The sequence below is a fragment of the Eleginops maclovinus genome, chromosome 18 (assembly GCF_036324505.1).
Source record: "Eleginops maclovinus isolate JMC-PN-2008 ecotype Puerto Natales chromosome 18, JC_Emac_rtc_rv5, whole genome shotgun sequence".
Classification (NCBI taxonomy): domain Eukaryota; kingdom Metazoa; phylum Chordata; class Actinopteri; order Perciformes; family Eleginopidae; genus Eleginops; species Eleginops maclovinus.
Genome location: NC_086366.1, coordinates 9,614,188 through 9,635,548, shown reverse-complemented (window position 1 = coordinate 9,635,548; position 21,361 = coordinate 9,614,188). Strand labels below are relative to the sequence as shown.

General features: G+C 38.6%; 2 protein-coding genes across 2 annotated transcripts in view; both read left to right on the top strand.

The window, feature by feature from the left end:
- Window positions 1–1,582: 1,582 nt before the first annotated feature.
- stard10 (StAR related lipid transfer domain containing 10) lies at window positions 1,583–14,571 on the top strand. Its single transcript, XM_063907783.1, has 8 exons — window positions 1,583–1,740; window positions 2,303–2,608; window positions 2,784–3,203; window positions 8,813–8,960; window positions 9,113–9,216; window positions 12,373–12,493; window positions 13,050–13,102; window positions 13,436–14,571. Exons 3-8 carry the CDS (start codon window positions 3,045–3,047, stop codon window positions 13,640–13,642), a joined length of 792 nt encoding a protein of 263 aa, XP_063763853.1. The 5' UTR covers window positions 1,583–1,740; window positions 2,303–2,608; window positions 2,784–3,044; the 3' UTR covers window positions 13,643–14,571.
- Window positions 14,572–18,334: 3,763 nt separating this feature from the next.
- Window positions 18,335–21,361, top strand: part of LOC134879997 (arf-GAP with Rho-GAP domain, ANK repeat and PH domain-containing protein 1-like) — a 48,684-nt gene continuing 45,657 nt past the window's right edge. The window contains 1 exon segment of the mRNA XM_063906627.1: window positions 18,335–18,452. The gene's annotated coding sequence lies outside the window, so the exon portion shown is untranslated.

Sequence of the window (21,361 nt, the reverse complement as noted above, 5' to 3'; positions counted from 1 at the left end):
ATACAATTTAAGCAAAGCCATTCTGACATATACACGAGTGGACACAATTTACTAGAAGGTTAAGTTGTCTGCTGGCAAAAGGCTTACTGTGGCTAACCAGATATGAATCATAGAGGGCTTCAGGCTCTGCCATCATAAATCCACTGGCACCTTCACCGGCAATGCTGTCTAAATGTCAGTGTGGCTTTGCCATTGTAAACACCTGACAACACATCCATTCTCTCCAACAAATATAGCTAAAGTTACCCACAACAACCTGTCGATAGGTTTCTAATGCATATTTTGAAGATATCATAAATAACTGTTAATTCTAATTCATATTTACATCGCTTTCAAATGTATTTACCTCACACCTTCCTTTACAGAGTCCATCAAAGTCTTTGTTCACAAGCATGGGATATCATATGTAAGTAAAGTAAATAAACAATACATGGTAAAAATAAAACATCTTTAATATTGTTTTGCTTTACAAAAAAGTGCTCATCTGCACCATTAGAGCATTCTTGTTTTTCATGTTCCTAAATAAATCAGATTCACTGACCTTGCAGCAAACATTTCGACTCAATTCACAGGTGGAAAAAAGTACCATTAACCAAGGCTCTGTCTTAAGACTAAATGCAATGTAAAGCATCAAATAGTTATGTATTGATTATGATTGTATTTGACAGGTCAGAATGTCTGCTTTGAAAATGATTTACTTCACTTGGTTTCGCTCCACATTTTCCCCACATGGTCAAGTGTGGCCCTCCTGTAACACCCCCAAGTTATGGAACAAATGTTGTAGACATACTAGATAATAGTGGAATATTTATTGTATAAATTGATAGAATTGAATGATAAAGATCATATGATAACCATCCTGGTGAGAAATGTCCATTCTCACTTCTCTCTCTCTCATGAGGTCAAAGGTCAGGGGCAGAATGGAACACTTTTCTTATTCAAAAGACAGTTTTAATAATTAAAAAAGGTATTTCTTCTGCGTAAAGGAAGACATTTAAGTGTCATTTTAAGAAGAAAGAATGTGAGGTGCACTTGAGAATATCTTGGCTTGAAGATGTCGTTAGCACACCCACAGATCAAATTGAATGTAGGAGACCAATAATGGGCTTACACACTCCAAGATTAAAGGAGTGAGAGCGGTGTGTATAAGAAGAATTACATGACACACGGAGTGGAAAATATTGGAAACAGGCAAACAGAGTAAGGGAATATATACGCAGCTCGCACACACACACACACACACACACACACACACACACACACACACACACACACACACACACACACACACACACACACACAGTTCATCTGCAGTTACAGTTCATAAGGAAGTATGAATCAATTTTTATTTATATAGACCAATATAAAATAGCCTCTATTCCAGAAGACAGGTGAAGGCTGAAGAGACTTCACACGTCAGCCAACAGGGGCCAGGCGCGCCCCCGCGGCTCGGTAAACTAAGTAGTTTGCAAAAAGGTGCACGTGTACGATGTGATAGCGCGGGTTGCGTTCAAAAGCTATCGGATATGAAAGCAACAGGCGTAGCTTAACTGTTTGAGCTGTAATGGAGACTATTATTGTGTAGCTTCTTTAAGAAGTGCTTAAAAATATAGTTAAATATGTCCAAGTAAAAGCCTAGGGCCCTTCTCACTCCAATGTGTTAGGCTGTTTGATGTGCAATGCAGATCTGTTTCCAAAGTGCTACACCTTGACTATTTTCCTCTTTTCTCCAGCTTTAAGGTAAGAGCTACCATAATAAGGATATAGTTTGAAAACAATTGTGTATAATTCATTTCATGTAATGTATACACCACTTTTACATTGGTGCACATAAAATGATGTTTTCCAATTAACTATAGTTCCAACAGAGTTAGCATAAGCTAGGCTAGGTTAGGTTCCCAACATGTAAGCGATCAACTGTGGGTAACTCTGTATTTCACAATGTTTTCAAACACATTCACGTGAACTTAACATTAGTAGCTGTAGTGGGATGCACTTTACAGAAGATGTCATTAACAGTCTAGGATGCTAATGTTTGCAATCTCTTTCTGTTTAAATGGTTTAAAATAAATCCATGAATAGAGACTGCCTTAAATTGAAGCCAATTAATTAAACAAAGAATTTATTTATTTTTAAATAAAAAAAAGTAACGTGCAAAAAACAAAGGTTGATATGGCATGAGGTTATATTTCAGCTCTTTTATGATACAGTAAAGTAGACTCCCTCTTCATCAACTAAATATATATATGTATTTACATGTATTCATTCATTTACTCTACAAAATAATGTAATCCAACCCAAGGTCTTTGTCGCTGTTTTACGAGGAGCGCCTGAAGGCAGCACAGGGAGGCGTTTCCATTGTAGCAGCCCCTGCGTCGCCTGCCTGTTCAGCCTGATTTCTCCACCTCTCCCCCCCTCGATCTCCCCTCTTCCTCTTATTTCTCACCGCATCTCCTCCACCACCTGCCACAGCAGCGACGCAGCGATGGAGAGCCGCTGCAAATGATCCTAAGCTCAAGAAAGACTGCAATTGAGAGAAGGGAAAAGAAAGGCAAAGGTAGGGGAAGACGGATGAAGAGGGAGACACGGAAAGTGGGAGATAAAATCGGTGAGAGACAAGCGGAAACAGAAACATATGGTTTGGCTCAAGAGTGGCTGTTTCTGAGGACCTCGCTAAAACTTATTCAACCACCGTCATCAATTAAAAAAGCCACATTTGAATCTACTAATACATCTGCTCTCACCTGTGTGAGTCTTTGCTTATAACCCCCCTGTTTGATTAGTTTGTGCAGGGTGGATGCGGTTGTTGTACCTCCCTCTATGCGCACACACATACACGCACGCTGATCATCACAAGACGCGGTGCAGCCTACAACAGCTTCTTGCAAGGAGGAAATTGAATTAGACAAGTTATTCCCACAGAAGAAGAAAGTGGTTGGCTCTCTGCGTTGCCTTCATATCCCCGGCTCACCGACAATCCCCCCGGGCCCGAAAGGAGTCTCACTACCCCCTCTCTTCTCCCACCTCCACCCCGGTAACAAGCAATGTCTGGACAGACTGTGACCATACCGGATGACCGGGCGTTTGCCAGCTTCAAGGCGGAGTGTCTGTGCGAGGAAGGCTGGAGTATCAACCACAACAAGGGGGGCATCACGGTGTTCACCCAAGGTCTGGAGGAAGGGAAGTCCATTCACAAAATTAAGGTGAGACACTGTTTAACATTTCACAGAAGTCCCAAAATGTGTTTAAATATGACAACGTATACAATTCATATGCGTTAACTTTCTTCTTGAGGTAATAGAAACTGTTGTTGAAACACCTTCTTGGCTGGAAGGTGATATTTTCTCTAAATTCCCATATGATTCAAACTGCTGACATGCTTAAACTGATGCTTTTTGCTTCATGCAGAGGATTCTCCAATCCACTAACATTCATTGCATTTCAAAGACATTTATTAAGAAAACACATCGTTCTTTGTTGTCCCTGTCTAAGCAAACAAACAAAAAGGGTTAATAGTTAGGATATTATGCGAACATTGCAAATTTTAAACCTCCAATGTGTAACTTTTTTAATATCACAGTTTAGTGCACACATCCTGTGTTGGATTCAATTATGTATTTATAAATGTGTGCAATGGCAGGAGTGTGAATACATCGCCTAATGCACACTTTCAAAATGCCTGGTATCATGGAGAAGTGAGAGCCTCAGGAGTCAGGTTTAATGCTCCAGAGAGACACCATTACACGCTGCCAGTGAAACTATTTTCAAGTCTCTACCCAAAAGCATATTGTGTAGTGGAAGGTGTTATATGTCGGCTCTCATTGTTCACTTCTGTGTAGCTGGTTTTGTGTACAGTTTGTGATTCCACACAGCACAAGGAAGTGAACAAAAGCTAAAACGGTACAATAGAACATTGCTGATAGACACAAAAACAGAAAATAAACCAATAGGTTCAGTTATGAATTGCATTTCTATTACGTGGTTACATCTCTTTGAATTTGACATATGCTGCTTTTTTCCATTTCATACTCTTCTACATTGAGTCATTTGGGGTTTAATGAGAAACAACCAGGTCAAATACCTTTCTTTGGACTTTGATATTTTGTGTTGGTTATTTGTCAGTCTTTCTCTTGTATTGACTAAATTATAAACTAGTTGTAGCTCTGCCCTAGTGCAGGCTACAGTTAGACATTAACAAGGTGCAGTACAGTAGGTGGGAACAAAAAGTGGTTCCTGATCATTGTTTAGGTAAGGCAAATAATGCGATAGGCTGGTGAAAGCATATGATAAGAAATATTGCTATCCAGTGAGAAAGCATTCGTGGCAGCGTGGCAGTTTTTTTTGGGATTCGATGTGAAGCAGTCATTACGACGGCAGTGTCACTTTAATCTATGGAAACTTAACTGCTGCTGTATCATCAACACGCATTAAGTTTCACCAGTCATTAATAATGCTTTGTTATTGTGCCAGGACAACTAATTCCCTACTTTCCACACATATGAAGATACAAAGTAAAAGTTTAATACAAAAAGTGGTGTAAGCCATGATAAAGTTTGTTGTTTGTTAGTATAAATTCCTTTTCACAGTACATTCATTCATATATATTTAGGTTGTATATAAATGTTTGTAAAGATGGTATAAGATTTCCATCCAATGTAGACTATGTGATTTGTTCTGCATCTAACAACCAAATCTATTAGCCAATGAGATCCACCCAGCAATTGTATTAAATGAGTCAAATAATATATGTTCGCTGTATCGGTTGTGCAGACTTTGCCGGTGCACACTATAGTCTCTACTGTGGCCTCAAACCTGATTGACATGTAATGTACAGCTAAACTGGCTCAGAAGCTCTTGTAGTGTTGTCACTTGCACTTTAAGACTGATTGTCCTTCACAGCTGACAGTTTTTGGGAGGTTGCCTCCACATTTCCAACCTTTATAGTACTTTCTAAACTGACACTATAATCTGATACCAGTAATTTATTCTGGCAAGCATTGACCCATAGATAAAAATGAAACACATTGTCCTGTGTGTGTGCTTTCCTGCTGGTGCATCCTGGTCTGATGTAGGTGCGCAAGCCACCAGGTGTTTACTTTGTTAAATAAATTAGTGTGTGCATGCATGGGTGTGTGTCTGTGTACGTAAGGGTGAGCAGGGGCCAAAACTGACAAGGGCTTTTCCAAGCCCCCCCTCCAACTACAACTACGGTGTCTTTGTACCTGTAAGGAAGGGTCTGTGTGTATTTTCATGTTTGTTTGTTTTTTTGTGTGTGTGTGTGTGTGTGTGTGTGTGTGTGTGTGGGAGGGGGGTGTATATGTGTAAACGGCTATCAGGATGCTGGAAAGGTCCTCATTTGCCAGTTTGATTCCTCAGGGTATATACTGTGTGTGACAAAGGAGAGGTGTATTATGTCTGCATTAGTTGGGAATAACTTGTGTGTGGGTGTGTGGGTGTGTGTGGGTGGGTGTCTGTGTCTGTGCGCAGAGGGTAAGAACAGGTGTGTTTCCCCAGGACAGCTCTGCAAACACAAGTAGAAAGTGCACACAGACACATTTGGAGTTATATTTACATAAAGATAAAGTCACAGGGATACCTTTCCCTTTATCTTCATGTAAATATAACCGTTACAAGAGCTTTGTTTTGCATGGTTAGTATGGATCATGCTAATAGTTGTTTTTGTCTATCTTTATTAGCATATATACAAATAAGTCAAAGATGCAATTTATAAAATGCAAGAGAATGTGACGTAGAATTGCTTAAAAAAAGGATCTCTCTTCAGGCAGCCTATCAAAGGAAATAACAGGTATGTATTACAAACAGTATGTACAAATCAATAGTTTTAGATGACATAGTTTGGCTTGACAACAATGCATCCCATTAACACCCTTCTGGTACACAAGTATAATGGGTCAGTCCTAGACCCACACACACTAGGAGTACTCACTCGAATAATGCATAGGTGTGTGTGGGTAAGGGTAGGCGCACACAGCAGTTCCACAGATACAGCTATTCTATTCATAGACGAAATAAAAGCATGCATCTTTGCTGATGCGTGCCGAATGATTAATGTGTGTTGAGACTATTCCTTCGTTCCTGTCTCCATCTACACTATAGCATTAATATCAATAAGGAAAAAGTGATACATCCCAATCAGAAAGTGAGAGAGAACATACTGGCAATCATCATTATCATTAGCGGACTAATTATCATCAGCCACATTGTAATCATTGCCACTGCCATATTCAAGACTTTTGTATCACTGTGTAATCACAGCTGTAACTGTCATCAACAACATCAACTCATTTGTCAGCACATGACTTCCCCACACAATGCACTATGTGTGGGTGTGTATAAGAGTATATTTGTTTTTGAGTTTGACAAACTGTCAAGCACATACCTGGGTTTGCTTGCTCCCCCAAACAGGGAAAGCCCAGCTCTGAATCACACGTACACATTTTTATCTTTTCTTGTTTCATAATTGTCTTCTGCCATCATGTATTGGCACCCACGGGAGCAACGATGAGAGTTGACAGGTTGGAGGGACCCAGGGAGGAGGGGAAGAAAGAGAGTGTCAGGGAGACACGAGTGAGTAAGACAGGGAATAAGAGAGGGAACAGGTATTGGGTGGCGTGGGTCGGATGTGCAGGGGTCAGAGGTCACTTGGTGCAATCTGAGTGGGCAGCGTGGACTCGGACAATACAGGAAAAAAGCCTCACAACACACATTTTATTTGTGTACCTACTTGTCTTCGTTTTTCCCTCGTTCTGTCTCTGCTTTATCTCTGAACTCCCTCTCACCCGCCTCTCTGTTTCTCTGTCTCCTTGCTTCATCTGTTAGCTTCACTGAATTAGTGTTTAATAGAATTATACACACATGTACTTTCCTGGCGTATGTCTTCTTTCTGCACTGTACGCCTTCTTCTATCTAGAGTTCTCCTCTGTTGCCTTTTCTTTTGGTTTTCCTTCCTCCTCCTACTCCTGTTTCACCTTGCCTTTTGGATACATAACATCCATTATTCTCCCTGGTCTTTGTGACCTACAATACTGAGCCAATCTGTTTGCACACACGCACACTCGCGCACACATATGGATATCAAATATGAGACCTTACTGGTAGTGTAGCACTGTCATTGTTGCCTTCGGTAGATATAACAAGCATAACATTCAAACTTTTTTTTTGTTTTATTTCAGCTAAGGTACACTAAAATAAAACAAATTGGCACAATTCATGTAAACTTTATCCCTTTATACTGTATGTACTCGTACGTGTTTTTGTAGTTCATGTTAATGAGTCAAAACGAGCCAGTCATTTTGTAGCCTATTAAACAAAAAGTTTCCATCACTGCTACCAGCAGGAATCATCATGCAATCTCTTTTATAGTCTTTGTTTTCCTTTAATGCCATTCTGCAGCTGTCTCTTAAATAGACTGGCATTAATTTGGTTGAGGCTCAGTATCAGATGACTTTACGATCACTAACCACAATTTGAACGATTAGCTTGTTTTTGTAATCGTAAGTGCTATATTTCCTGGCCTTTTCCATTATATTTTACTTGCATCACAGTTCTACCAGAATAAAAGACTTTAATGTCATGCATAATAAAACTTAGTGTAAAAAAAAGTCATGCAGAGTGCCTCATTTTATTATGCACTTAGTGGCTACTGTTATTTTGACAGTGTCAGAATTAGCATTGCTGTAGACTTTAGGTAACTCTTTTTACTTTTTGTATATGACATAATTCTTAGTGTGTAATTATTAAAGGTATTGCAGATTCATATTTGAGTACGCAATTCAGATATATATTTTTTTATAAAAGTTAATTATTATGAGCCTTTACACCTTAGAGAGCTGTACAGCCAAATGAAGAGTACATGTTGTGATCATTTTCATAAATTAAGCCTTTGGGATCAAGGGAAAGAAATTGAGTTCCAACCCTTCTGTACTGATATATTATGGGAGTTCAAATCATCACTCAACCATTTCTTTTTCATTCACTATTCTTCTCTGGCTCAGCCGAGCTTGGCCTCTCACTTGCTCCGAGTGTCTTGTTATGTCCTTCATTTCTCTGTCCTCTGTTTGTTATTTTTAAGACTAGTTCCCCCTGGTAATTGTAACTGTAGTAACAGCTTTACCCAAGAGCTGCAGACTTGTCGTTACACAGCACGTATATGTACAATGCCATCTACTCCAAAGACAACATGAGTAGAGGAGTCCCTATGGTTTCATTAATAAGCTGTGACACACTACACCATACCTCTTCCACATCAACACCTATGTATAAATAATGTATTTCTCTTAGATGTTCTTATATGCCCTATCATTTATCTAACATTTTTTTAATTTAGTTTCTGGGATGAGTATGGCCTTTTTGAAATCCAACCTCCTGCTACAGTTTGACAAACTGTATGTCTTTCTGTTCTTTACTGATTGTGTTGTTTTCCATTATAGAGCTCAGGTCCAGTAATGACTCATCTGCGGCCTGTCTCTTGATTCTCTCCTAATATTCTCTCTCTCTTTCTCTTTCTCACACACTGAAACCCACACTGTCTTTTTCTGACACTGATACTTTCACACCATCTAATCTTTAATCATTTACACATCAGTTTACAATTTACTATCAATTTATTGGATGCAACTTCATTCAAATGTAATGGATTTTCTTACTCCGTAGTTTGCATTAGTCTAAGTTCTGAAATGTTCTGCATGATAAGTGCAATTGCATGAATTACGTATAAATCTTGTTTAGTCTGTGATTCAGTTATTTTAAAAAAAATTAACACTGTCTCTTTCTGTCCTTCTTACTCTTCCAGTGTCGGATGGTGTGTAAGGATGTGTCTGCTGAGACCATGTACGACGTTCTCCATGATATTGAATACAGGAGAAAATGGGACACAAACGTCATTGAGACGTTCGACATCGGGAAGCTTACGGTCAATGCGGATGTTGGTTACTACTCATGTATGTTACACACTCGAGTGCTGCTTAAAGAAAAGCGTTCACTTGTTAGTAATATGATTTGGGGCTTTGGAGGGAAGCAGAGTTAAACAGAAAGTGAACATACATCTACAGTTCACTGTTTAATTCATCAGATTTCTCCTGTGTTTTAACAGGGAATTGTCCGAGTCCTCTTCGGAACCGGGATGTCATCACGCTTCGTTCCTGGCTACCAATGGGGAAAGATTACATCATCATGAACTACTCTGTCAAACATCCCGTGAGTAAAAACAAACACACACACAAACAGGTTAGATTTGTTCAGCTGGGGCCCTGCTCATTTGCTCCCATTTCACTTCCTCCATATGTGTTCAAAAGTGCATTGTGAAACACACGGCCCTTTTTGAAATGAGCGCACATCAGGTGAGCCAACATGATCCAGTTAAGCAAGCTTAGGGCGTTGTACTGTATGAATAAAAATCCTTAAATATTTGTGGAAAGGCAGCAATGCAAAGCTGTGTGTGTCAGTCATTTTAAAATACCTACTGCATTCTGAAAGAAAAGACAGTTTGGCACCTTTCCAAAGAGAGAGCACCCCATGCCTCTTGCTGAATGCTTTTACCTGGCTGGAAGCAAGATGGATGCACTGTCTGCTTGCACTTCTTCAGTTTAAGCATAGGTAGTTAATGTGATTCAGTTGAATGCATTGTGTTTAGAGTTCAGCTTCTAGTGGTGCTTTTTAAGAATCAGAACGATTTAAATGCCAAAGGCCAGTAAAACAAAGGCTTATTAGAGAAGGCAGAGACCATGTGAGTGACGTCAAGTTCGGAATCAGGCCTCAGACTGTACTTTGGCTCTGTTTCTGTGTTTCCGCGTTCAACAGGAACAAAGCGACAGTAATGTATTTTCCTCTTAGGTGAAAAAAACAATTATTATCAATTAATCTGCAAACCAATTGTCTCGTTTATAAATTGTCCATAAACAGCTTGATTTGTCCGACTAAAACCAAGTGATATTCTGTTTTAAAATGCATTACAAAAAGAAAACCTGCAACCAGATAATGTTTTATGTTGTGTTTTAGATAGGAAAAGGAAAGGAAAAGTTACTTATTTGATTAACTGAATATCAAAATAGTTTCAATTTTTTGTTATAACTCTCTCCATTTGTGTTGCTGTCTTTTTCTCGCTTTTTTTCCTGCTTCTCTCTCCGCCTCTTTTTCCCTCTCCATAACGGTTTCTCAGTTTCACTCACTAATATGATGTTTACAATAGGATAAGACTTCTCATGTGACTCATAGCTGTTGACTTCCACCTACCCCTTCCGCATTCCTGCATCAATAAGTGGCTACCAACTTAATTCTGTGTGTGTGTGTGTGTGTGTGTGTGTGTGTGTGTGTGTGTGTGTGTGTGTGTGTGTGTGTGTGTGTGTGTGTGTGTGTGTGTGTGTGTGTGTGTGTGTGTGTGTGTGTGTGTGTGTGTGTGTGTGTGTGTGTGTGTGTGTGTGTGTGTGTGTGTGTGTGTGTGTGTGTGTGTGTGTGTGTGTGTGTGTGTGTGTGTGTGTGTGTGTGTGTGTGTGTGTGTGTGTGTGTGTGTGTGTGTGTGTGTGTGTGTGTGTGTGTGTGATTAGCCAAGGTCACTGTATAATCAGTAGAATTTGATAGCTTGGCTGGTGGAGTGCAGCTAAAGGGGATCCTTAGAGCTGAGATCACACGTCCACTGCCAGGAGTCACTCCACTTATCGTGTGTTTGACACCACATTTCTCTACACTCTTTCCCGTGATAAATAACTACGTATTTTCAGTCAGTTTTTCAGCAATCACCCTTCGAGATCCACATAACACTGCCCTGAAGTAACTGTGTTAGTCTAACTTGTCTTTGCCAGTGAGGCCTATATATGTATATCAGGGATACAGCTAATGACTAATTTATCCGGTTATCTATTAAGCCCTCTTTTAGCCACAATGGCAGCCTGGCTCCAGAGATGACAGCACTATTATTGGATGGATAAAAAATGCTTTTGGTAATTTTTTTACTAATATTGTACCTGCAACGCTACCTCAGCTGGACTTTATGTTTAATGCTTTAATGAGCAAATACGGGCATGCCAGGGGTGGAATGTAACAAACTAAATGTATTTAAGTGCTGCTTTTTGGTACAAGTTCAAGGTTCTTGATCTTTTCTTGAGTATTTTATTTGAATGTTTCTTCATACTTCTACTTCACTATATTTCAGCGATAGTTCCTGCTTTATTTTTCCTCTACTACATTTATCTGACAAGTTACTTTTCAACCTAAGAAGAAGTTAATGAAATACAATTGTTTATTATGAATTATGAAGTCAAACTACTGAAGAATTCATAGGCCTAAGTGAAAACAGTAATGATAAGCCAATTAAGTGATTAGTATATTGTCCTTTTGGTAATTTACGATGTTAAAAAAACCTCTTTCCACCTTTTCAATCAAAGGTTTTTCTGCATATCAAATGTTAAGGTCCATTTTCCTCATTTACGTACATACTTCAATTTAAAATCATTTTAAATGACTTCTTTTGCTTAGCTTGCTCAACCACTCACAAAGCAACACTTTACATTAAGCACAGCCTTACAGATGCTGTCATGACTCTAGACTCTATGTTGATTATTCTTTAAATATATATTTGAAAGAAAATGCAGATTGTAAGTTACTAGATCCCAGGTTGTGAACTTGTGTTTATGGTGACTTTCGCTTAAAATCCTCTGATCTCTTCTAAAACATTACCTCAGAATCTTATAATGTTCTCCCTGAATCCCAAGAAACCTGCAGATGTAAGGTTTAACAACAACTGTCCTTGCACTGTCAGCATAAATTCTTACAGAGGTGCGGGCACTTTAAGTTGAATAATAAGGAAAATGGTGAAGCAGTTATGTGAAGTTCTTCTCTGATAAAGGTTCTTTACAGTACATTTCATTTAGCTGACTGCTGCTCTCTCTGTGTCGCAGTGTGCCTAGGGTTTAGCACAGGCTAACCAGTGCTGTACTTTATCATCATGAATAATAATCTTAGATATGTAGTCAAAGAAGCCAGCAGTGGGCATTAACTGCTGTGTTATTCACAGTGTGGACCGAATATGCACCAGAAAGATGACTGAAGCAGAAAATGTGATATACTGGCATCAGAAACCCACAAATAACCCAGAATCCCAAAGCTTACCATGCACAATGTTTTCCATTTGACTGATGGACACAAAGGGCTAATACAGTTTTCTTTAAAGTAGTGGTTTCTGAATCTGCTCTGCTTTTGTGCATGTGTGTGTCATTCATATACTGCAATATTGAAATCTGAAGCCACCAATTTAAAGTAATAATAATGATTTTAGTAGGCTGCTGCTCCTGTTCAAGGTTAGTACTTACAATGAATAGGGATTATAATTATGTGGGTGTTTGTGTGTTTTCTCTACAGAAATACCCTCCTAAAAAGGACAAAGTGCGAGCTGTGTCCATTCAGACTGGTTACATGGTCCAGAGCCAGGGACCAGCCAACAGCTGTACCCTCACTTACATGGCTCAGGTAGATCCAAGGGGTAAGTCGGACACACAAGCTCACACTCACATACACACACATTCACACACAAAGGCAATCGACACAAGGACAGGCTCGTACGGAAGAGGAAAAATAGAAGTTCAAAACCAAGAATAAAACACACACACGCGCACACACACACACACACGTGCTTGACGCTCATATTTCTAATGAATGATTCATTCCCCTGCCTTTATGTCAAATGAGTCGCCATAGAAACCGTATGAAGGACAGAGTCTATTTCACTCAGCCACCTCATTCTCTCCCTTCTCTCTTTTCACCTATTAAATTGATCCTCCCTTTAATTGACTTCTTTGCTATCACACACTTTTTAATTGTGCAAATGCCTTTATTCAGAGTGTAAATGCCTTTATTCAATGTGTGTGTGGTAGTAAGGAGCAAGTTACTAAGCTCCACTTTGATCTTTGAGGACATGACATGCAATAAAGCTAACTTTAAATCCCTCTTTTACGTCTCTTCCCTCTTCCTCTTTCGTTCCACTTTTCATTGTCAAACCTTTTCTCCTTCTTCCTCGGTTTACTTGTGTGTCCTTGCAGGTTCGTTACCCAAGTGGGTTGTCAACAAGTCCTCCCACTTCCTTGCTCCTCGGGTAAGAAATTTACAGATTAACAGGGGTTCTGTGTTATGTGTTTGCAGACCTTTTAATCCACCGGCACTAATACATCCAATTTATAATCTGTCCTACACATTCCAGAAACACACTAGTATTTCTGAGTATATAGGACAACATAGCTGTTCAACAAGATGAAAATAACAATATTGATGTGCCACATACTGTAGTACATATAAAAGCATTTAGGATTAAACATTTTGTACAATCTTACTGCCTTACTGCTTGCTGTGGTTGTGAATGATTAAATCTGATCTATAAAACATAACAAATATGTTGTTTATGTATGTTGTCTATTTATTATCTTTTTAGGCAATGAAGAAGATCCACAAAGCCTGTTTGAAGTATTCTGATTGGAAGAAGAGACACAACCCTGGCTTCAAGCCCTGGCTCTACCCCGAACAGACTACATTACCCAGCATCCCTCTGTCTGAGCTCAGCATCCAGCGTGCTGAGAGCCTGGAGAATATTGATGAGAGCTCCCTGGCCGAGACCCAGGAGAGAGAAGACAGCGACTAACACATACTCGCACACACACAGTCATGGATTCAAACACACTCAAACAGTACTGCAGGTTTACATGCATGCCAGATACACATCCATGATTCAACTGATGTATATGTGATTTTATAGTGTGCATGCACATGCAATTGCATATGCAGGCATACTTACTGGCACGTGTACTTAAGCATGCATGCACACAGACATACTACTTCCCATCTCATACTTACATACATAATGTATCAACACATACATGCAAAATAGATGCATTCACAGATACACACCCACCACTCAGAAGCAGCATCAAAAACTACCCAATTATAAAGTCACTAAACTCAGATTCATTGTAATCAGTAAAGTGGCTGTGTTTTTTCATGCTCCTTGAGGGGATATCATATTTTTCTGATTAGGACCTATACAGATAATCATAGCAAAAATATATTTTCGGTAAGATTTACTGTTGAAAAGTTTACAGACTGAACCTAAAATCTAGCTCTCATTCAAAATATGAACAATGGATTTCAAAGTTATACTACTCTGTCTGTGAGTTATGGGTTACAATCTATTTAATGGTAAAGCATCTCAGCGCAACCCCTTGTCTTGTATACATACCTGTGTACACATATGGTCACATGCCATTCATTGATACTTATTTTATGCACCCAGCTGTGTATACACACACACACACACACACACACACACACACACACACACACACACTCTACCCATGTTGTCTCTGTCTCATTATGTGTCTCCATCACATTTTGTAAGCACATACCAAATATGCAGGTGTGCAGAAGGCAGCTGGAACCCACAACATACACACACAAACACAAAGTCAGATGTTACTCACATACTGTGTCCACTCCTCTAATCGAGAGATGTATGAATTTATTGAGAGTTTAAAAAAATAAATAGAGATTCCTACAAAGGTTTTGAAGATTCAATGGTGATCCGAGTGTTTTTTCTCTCTATATGCTAGGCTTGATGTCTGATGATGCAGGATTATTTGATTGTGCTAAACTAGGTATTGGTTGATTGCTCTTGTCTACACACACACACACACACACACACACACACACACACACACATTGATCCTATTGATTAACCGTTATTCCCTAATGGAAAAGTGTGCATGTGTGTTTGTTTGCTTGCCTGCACTTGCATGTGTGTAGCATGTTTGTGCACATTGGCCTAGATCAGAATAAGGAATTCCCCAATCTGTTGGCATGGCAACTCTGAGATCGACTCAGCACTGAAAAGGAGACACATTTTTCTGTCAGAGGTGAATTATTGCAGGGTGTCCGCCCCTTCTTCAATGTAGAATTCTTAACATGCATATTGTAAATGCACCACATGTTCACCAGCTTTAATTTCTCTTTTCCCTGTAGTGTGTTAATTTGGTGACATGACAGCTTGTCTTGCTTCACACAAACTCCCATGCCTTTTATATATGGTTTAAGAACATTAAGCATATTGGGCGAACATGAGAAGAGCAATTATTTGAAGGTCCATGAAGCTACATCTCTGCCTTTGAGTTCCTCAGAAAGAGGAATGTAGCAATACATGTTAACGTCATGCCATGAGATACATTTTTTGCATTTCATCTTCTCTAACAGTTCCCTTTTTATGACATCCGCCTCTGCATATGCACCACCTAATAAATTATGAATGATGGAGGAAAGAATGTATGAGTGTTGCAGAAAGGCAGGAGGTGCATGCAGCTCTGGTATTCTTTCCCTCAGCTGCATCGACTGTTTTCTAGCTCTGACCATGTTTAAAACCATTCATCTATCCTCAAGAGTGCTAACAAGGCCTCTCCCTAAGCCTTCATCATTTTGTGCATGTGTGTGTCACAGAGAAACAGCTGCATGTGCACAAGTGTGTAAATGGTATGTCCCAGTGGCATCCCTGCATTGTCTTCCAGCCGCCTCCACAGCAGGAGGAGACGTATGCGCAGCACGAAGGCAGGCATCCCTCTGTGTGTGTTTCTGCATATGTGTCACACTGCCGCCCCCTCAGAAACCCGGCCCACCAGGGCTGAAAGTCTACCGATGACTCATCACAACCCCACCTCCTCTTTCCAGCTCCCTCCGCTTCTTTTTTTCTCGCTCCTACCCTGAGCCTCAATTTCCCCACGCCTCTTTTTATTTTCCTCTTCCCATCTCTTCATCCTCTTGTCAGTCCTTTCATCTACCCCTCATCCAGGGCTCTTCTCCTTTGATCCTCTTTTCTTCAGTTCTTTCCTATCCTCATGTCACCCCCTTCTTTTCTAGTCCAATCCATCTCGTTTCTCTCATCCTTTCACCTTTTCTTTATCTAAAACATGTGTCATCAATTCCCATCCTATATCTTTATTGGTTCCTGATTTTGCTCTCCTTTTCTGCTCTTTTTTTTACTCCCTTTTCACCTTTTTGTCACCCCATTCCATCTGTCACCTTTCATCTCCTCTTCTTCTTCCTTGTTCAATCTCGTTTTCACTCTCTAATTTTGCTGACACAGTTCTTTAATGTTTACCCCAGGTCAGAAACAAAATGAATAACACTGCCAAGTTATCTTATCACAGAGTCAGTGTGTTGTTCATCCAGCCTCCACAATGCTTGAATATTACACTTGTATTTGTGTTGTGACCTTTGTAGTCTATAGTGGTGCATGAAACTTGATGAATGATAACACAAAGCATCACATATGTGACACAAAAGAGAAACACAAAGGTAAAATTCTAGGCATATTTCCCCTTCAACTCTCTAAAAGAAAGAGGAGATGACAAATTTGACCTTTTACATTTATGTAAACTTAGGGGTAGGATATGTTTAATTCATATATGTTATGTATTCATGTAGAACAGTGATATGAATCTCACGGGTCCAGTTTTGGTTTAGTTTATGATTTTTATTGCATGCCAGCCTCTCTTGCTCTCACTTGCTTTCATCTTGCTGACTGATTCTCTTTACTGATGCTGAAATGCAATCAACAGAACCCTCTTCAATAATTTAACAATTATTTACATGCAGTATTCTCTTTCCACTATAAAGGCTGGTTTCCTTTTATTATGCTGTGTTTTATTCTTATTTTTAACATGATGCCTTTTGAAATTCGCTGTCCATCTATGAGGCTCTACATCTCAGTGGTGAGTGGTTTCCCTCTTCTGGTTACAACTGGAGCTCACAACTGTCTGCAGCCTATCGGCAGCGTGTCTGATGTAAAACTGGAAACGAATGCCACACCACTGCAACATCCGTACAAACATCTGTTTGGAGTTAAATCTACTACAACTAGATTAAACCAGTTCATATCATCTTCATTGCTCATGGACTGGATTGGAACTCATGCAATTAAACAGACATCCCTTATAGTCTTACTTTTTGTTGTTGTTGTTGCTAGTGGTGGTGGGATATATTTATATTAATTTGTCAAATAAAATCATGTAAATCAGTAGCTGCTTCAACAAAAACCTAACAAAAACAATTAAATTCAGAAATGTTTAGGAAATATGTTTAAATGTAAACACAATTACTCCAAGAGGAAAATTAAGAAGGCACCAATATCCTTTGGGTCATGTGTATGTGTGTGTTTTATAATTGATTGTGTGTCTCGAGGTCAATAGAGAGTTAATCATTGCATTATTATTTTTCTGCGACAATAGTTCAATATTTTTGCTTTATGGGGATTTATGCAATTTATAATCTTGTTTGAGTTATGTTTATTAGTTATGTATTAGTTTAGGTTATTATGGCCATTTCTAACCTTTCCAACTCATATACTGTACACAATTTAGGGTGACACGTACCCATTTTTTATTGTTTAATCTAGACACTTATCATATAATGTATGCATTGAAAATCAAATAATCTACATTTGTATTACCCAATAGTCACAAACAAAAAATATTATATACACTGGTGTTCATATTTCTGTTTTATATTTATTTATCTTTGTTCACCTATGTGTCATATACAGCATATCAATCTTTATCTCTACATGTATGGCAGCCATTTCAGTGTGTGTTGAATTTAAACAGTAGTTCATAGAATACAATAATAATAATAATACAAAAAAGAATAATTCAAAGACATACATATAAATAATAAAACAAGAGGAAATGATAATGCTGAAGTGCTCTCTTATTTTTTTTCTGGGGCTTTATATGACACATAGGTGTAAAATGTTTTCATTTCCTTTTCCAAACTTTTCCACAAATAACTTATTTTTCTGTTTCCATTCCATGTTCTAATCCTTGTTTTTGCCAACATACACATTCCTTTTAGATTACTGACTCACTTTAATTTGGAACAACAACAAGCATGTTATTTTTTACATTCAAACATTTATTTTGCAGTTTAAAAGGTCACCAAATATCTGCATTTGCAAAATTTGAGTTTATAAATGATGTTTGTTAAAGGAAAGTTAAGGGATTAATAAATAAATGGGATCATATCTAGATAAAGGGCATTTACATGAAAACAAAGTGGGCTGTCCATTCTTTTTTGATGGTCACATGACGGCCATAAGGAAGTTTTGCAATTTTGCTGCAACAAATTAGCCAGAGAAACCCCGGAAATACTTCATTCATATCCTTCAAAATAAAACACCACAACATCAAACATGTATGTGTTTATTTATTTTGAAACACAGGACCAGAAATAGTTTTCACCTTTTACTTTAGCTTAATGCCGTCTGTGAGTTGTTTCTGCCACTGCAGCTTTTTATCCGGGAGAACAATCTTATCCGCTATTTTGCGTCGCAGTTGTGGCCGCTAATTTCCCCTCAAAAAAACAAAACGTCTCTGTATTTCAGTTGAGTTAGGCACTTGCAAAGACTTGACAAGGTAAGTTAATGATAACAATTCACAACTTTTATGAAAAAGAGAAACTTTCCCACCACAGCTGATAAAAATAGACGCTATTTTAACTGCATAAACCCCAGATCAGGCTACACCAGAAATGTGATGTGACACTGACCGAGTATTCAACCTTGCCTCGTCAAATGCTTTGATCAATTTAGCAATTCATCGAGTAATGATATCCTACCATGCTTTGGCTAACTTGTTAGATGTTGTTTTTCTCAGTTGCTCTATTCTTTTTGTGGGAAAAGTGGAGAGGAAATAGCACTGCCTACACTGGGCTGTTTATCCCCAGTGGAATTCATTATTTATACGCTGGAAGCATGGGTACATTGACGATTAAATCTCGTGTTTAAACGTATAGATAGAGTAATTGGATTTGATCATATGCCTTTTCCCACATCGTGATTTGTGAATCTATTGGCAGGTGGAATTGTGACAGGTGGTTACAAAGGTAACATTTTACCCCTACATCTGGGATTTTTACACTCATTTTCAGGTTGGAACCAGATTACACACACCCTATCTCAAGGTTGTTATACAAACTCTTATTTCATTGCATTCTAAGGCAGGGCTCCTGTAGGTGGAGTTTAAAAAAAAAAAAATGATAACATTAAGATGTGATCAATAGTGAAACTGTTCGAATATGCATGTATCAGATAATGTATCAAGTGGAACATGTGAGTTTTTCACTTTCAGTGCATGTGGGTTAAATACCTTAGAATAGAGTAGGTTATGCATGAATGGTTTTGCTCAGTAGACCCTTTAAATTGGTTTATACAATAATTAGTGCACAGTTCAGTAGTAGTTCTTCATCTCCCTCTAAAAAAATATATTCTCTGTCTTCCATCTGTCTCATACGCTTACATGATTCCTTGCTGCTGCATCATTCCATAATGAGGTGAGCGGAGGATTATCTCAGAGGTTCAGAGGACGTGTTGAGCAGTCTGGCTGTAAAATTACACAGGCTTGGTGAAAAGGCCAGTTGTGCATTGTGCAAGGATCAATAAGTTGAGGCTGGGATTATACATGATATTATATTAAATAGTTATATTTGTTATTATGCTTCAAGACTGTTCATATTTACAGGGGAAGGAACCAGTTAATTCTGTCATGAGATTGTACATTTTGTGAAGATGAGATTAGCTTGGCATGGAAGAACTTGTGGAGCTTTTAAACCAATTGTGGTGTGTTTTTAAATACATAGTGAGTACATTTGTGTCTGCACCTAATCCTGCTTGCAAAGCTTGTGCTGCTGTTGAATACAGAGACTATATTGTAGACTTTATATTCAAATGACCTCTCTGTGGTCTGTCAGAAAATCAAAGATGTCAGGTAAAGTAAAATGGAAATTGACTTTAAATTAAATGAGCTCCAGCATATTATTATTATACTGCAATTAGTTTACGTTATGCAGTTTGCAGTAATATTAGCTCACATTAATTTAAATGAACAATATGAGGAACAAATGAAGACCCTAGAACTTAATACTCACTAGTCACTATATGGTTTTTTGACATACTGGGTGGCGACCTTTGTCCAACTAAAGGACTCCTAGGCTCAACGCGGTAGTTACAGGAGGGTTACCATGAGGAAACATTGTCCTGTGAAATGTTGCACCCTGAAGAGTCAGAGTCAAGTGTTACAGGCTTGTTCACTAGAGGACATTGTTCAGGATGAATTTCTTTACTGGCAGGGCTGAGTCACTATTCAGTATTAATTGAAAGTGGGCTGAAAAGACCAGTGTGTCTGCTGGTGGGTACATGAGTCATGTCCCCTGTGTGTGCTTGTGTTATTTCAGTTAACCATATAAGGTCAATACCTTGATAGAAAGCTGAGGGTCTGAGGGAAACTTTAATCTTGTGGCTATCCAACTTCTTTTCATTGGTAGGTTAACAGTGAAGTAAATGAAAATTAGCCCGGATGCTAATTACAGAAATCCGGCATTAACAACAGAAACACCAGTGCAAAATCAAAACCTCCATGTGTGCTACCTGACCAGTGAAGTTAGCATTCAAACATTATAAATATAGAATCGTGTACTTTTCAGTCATTCAACAGGATGCTCCAAATTGATACTGGATTTTTGACACAGATACAGTTAGGATAAATAATGATATACAGTTAAGCCACATTGACATTTTAGTATATTGACAGTTTTGTCACCTATCAACATATACTGATGACTTTAAGCCAGTAAATGCTGTTTTGACAGTCTGGGCTTCTATTGGTTTAGATCTAGTCTATAGACAATTGACCAAAGAGCCAAATTTAAAGACCTAAACATGTAGCTTGCTGTATATTTTGAATGTTGGGTTGTAATGATAATCTGTGTAAATGATTTACCACCTAGTTTTACTAAAATGTGAGTTCAAAGCAGTTGAAGGCTCTGCAGTAGTATTACTATGTATATCAATGGACAGTCCCTGTGGCATTCAAAGCAACGTTGAACAACAGCCAGAGTTTTCAAGTCAAAAGCAAAGCTTTACTGTGTTTTATCTGCAGTGTTTCTTGGAAGTCATACTGGTCCCTTCTTTTATTAAATAGTACATTTCTTAATATATACTACATGCATTTAGTTACATTATATTTGTGCCAGTATTTGAATCACAAAAGAGACTCTTTATTTATTGTCCGCCTACTACTTGGGGTACTAACTACACAATGTTAGAAATGTTAAAAAAGAAAGACAATTTCAAAACACTCATGTGTAAGACTGCCAGAGAGAAGAAGGTCTTTCTCTGTCCTTGTTTTATAATGATATTTTATGTGGACTTCAATAATAACGGAGGTTTTAAATTCTGTACATTGCTAGTCTGCTGGTATTTATTCTACATCATGACTGCAGAATGGTAAAGGAGACAGCTGGACATCATTTGGTGACAGAGAGAAAT

Bases quoted from the DNA above. Each gene is read 5' to 3' on its own strand.
- stard10 (XM_063907783.1), top strand. From the start codon at position 3,045: ATGTCTGGACAGACTGTGACCATACCGGATGACCGGGCGTTTGCCAGC. The intron at 3,204-8,812 runs GTGAGACACTGT...TTACTCTTCCAG, and splicing joins AGTCCATTCACAAAATTAAG to TGTCGGATGGTGTGTAAGGA. The intron at 12,494-13,049 runs GTAAGTCGGACA...GTGTCCTTGCAG, and splicing joins GGCTCAGGTAGATCCAAGGG to GTTCGTTACCCAAGTGGGTT.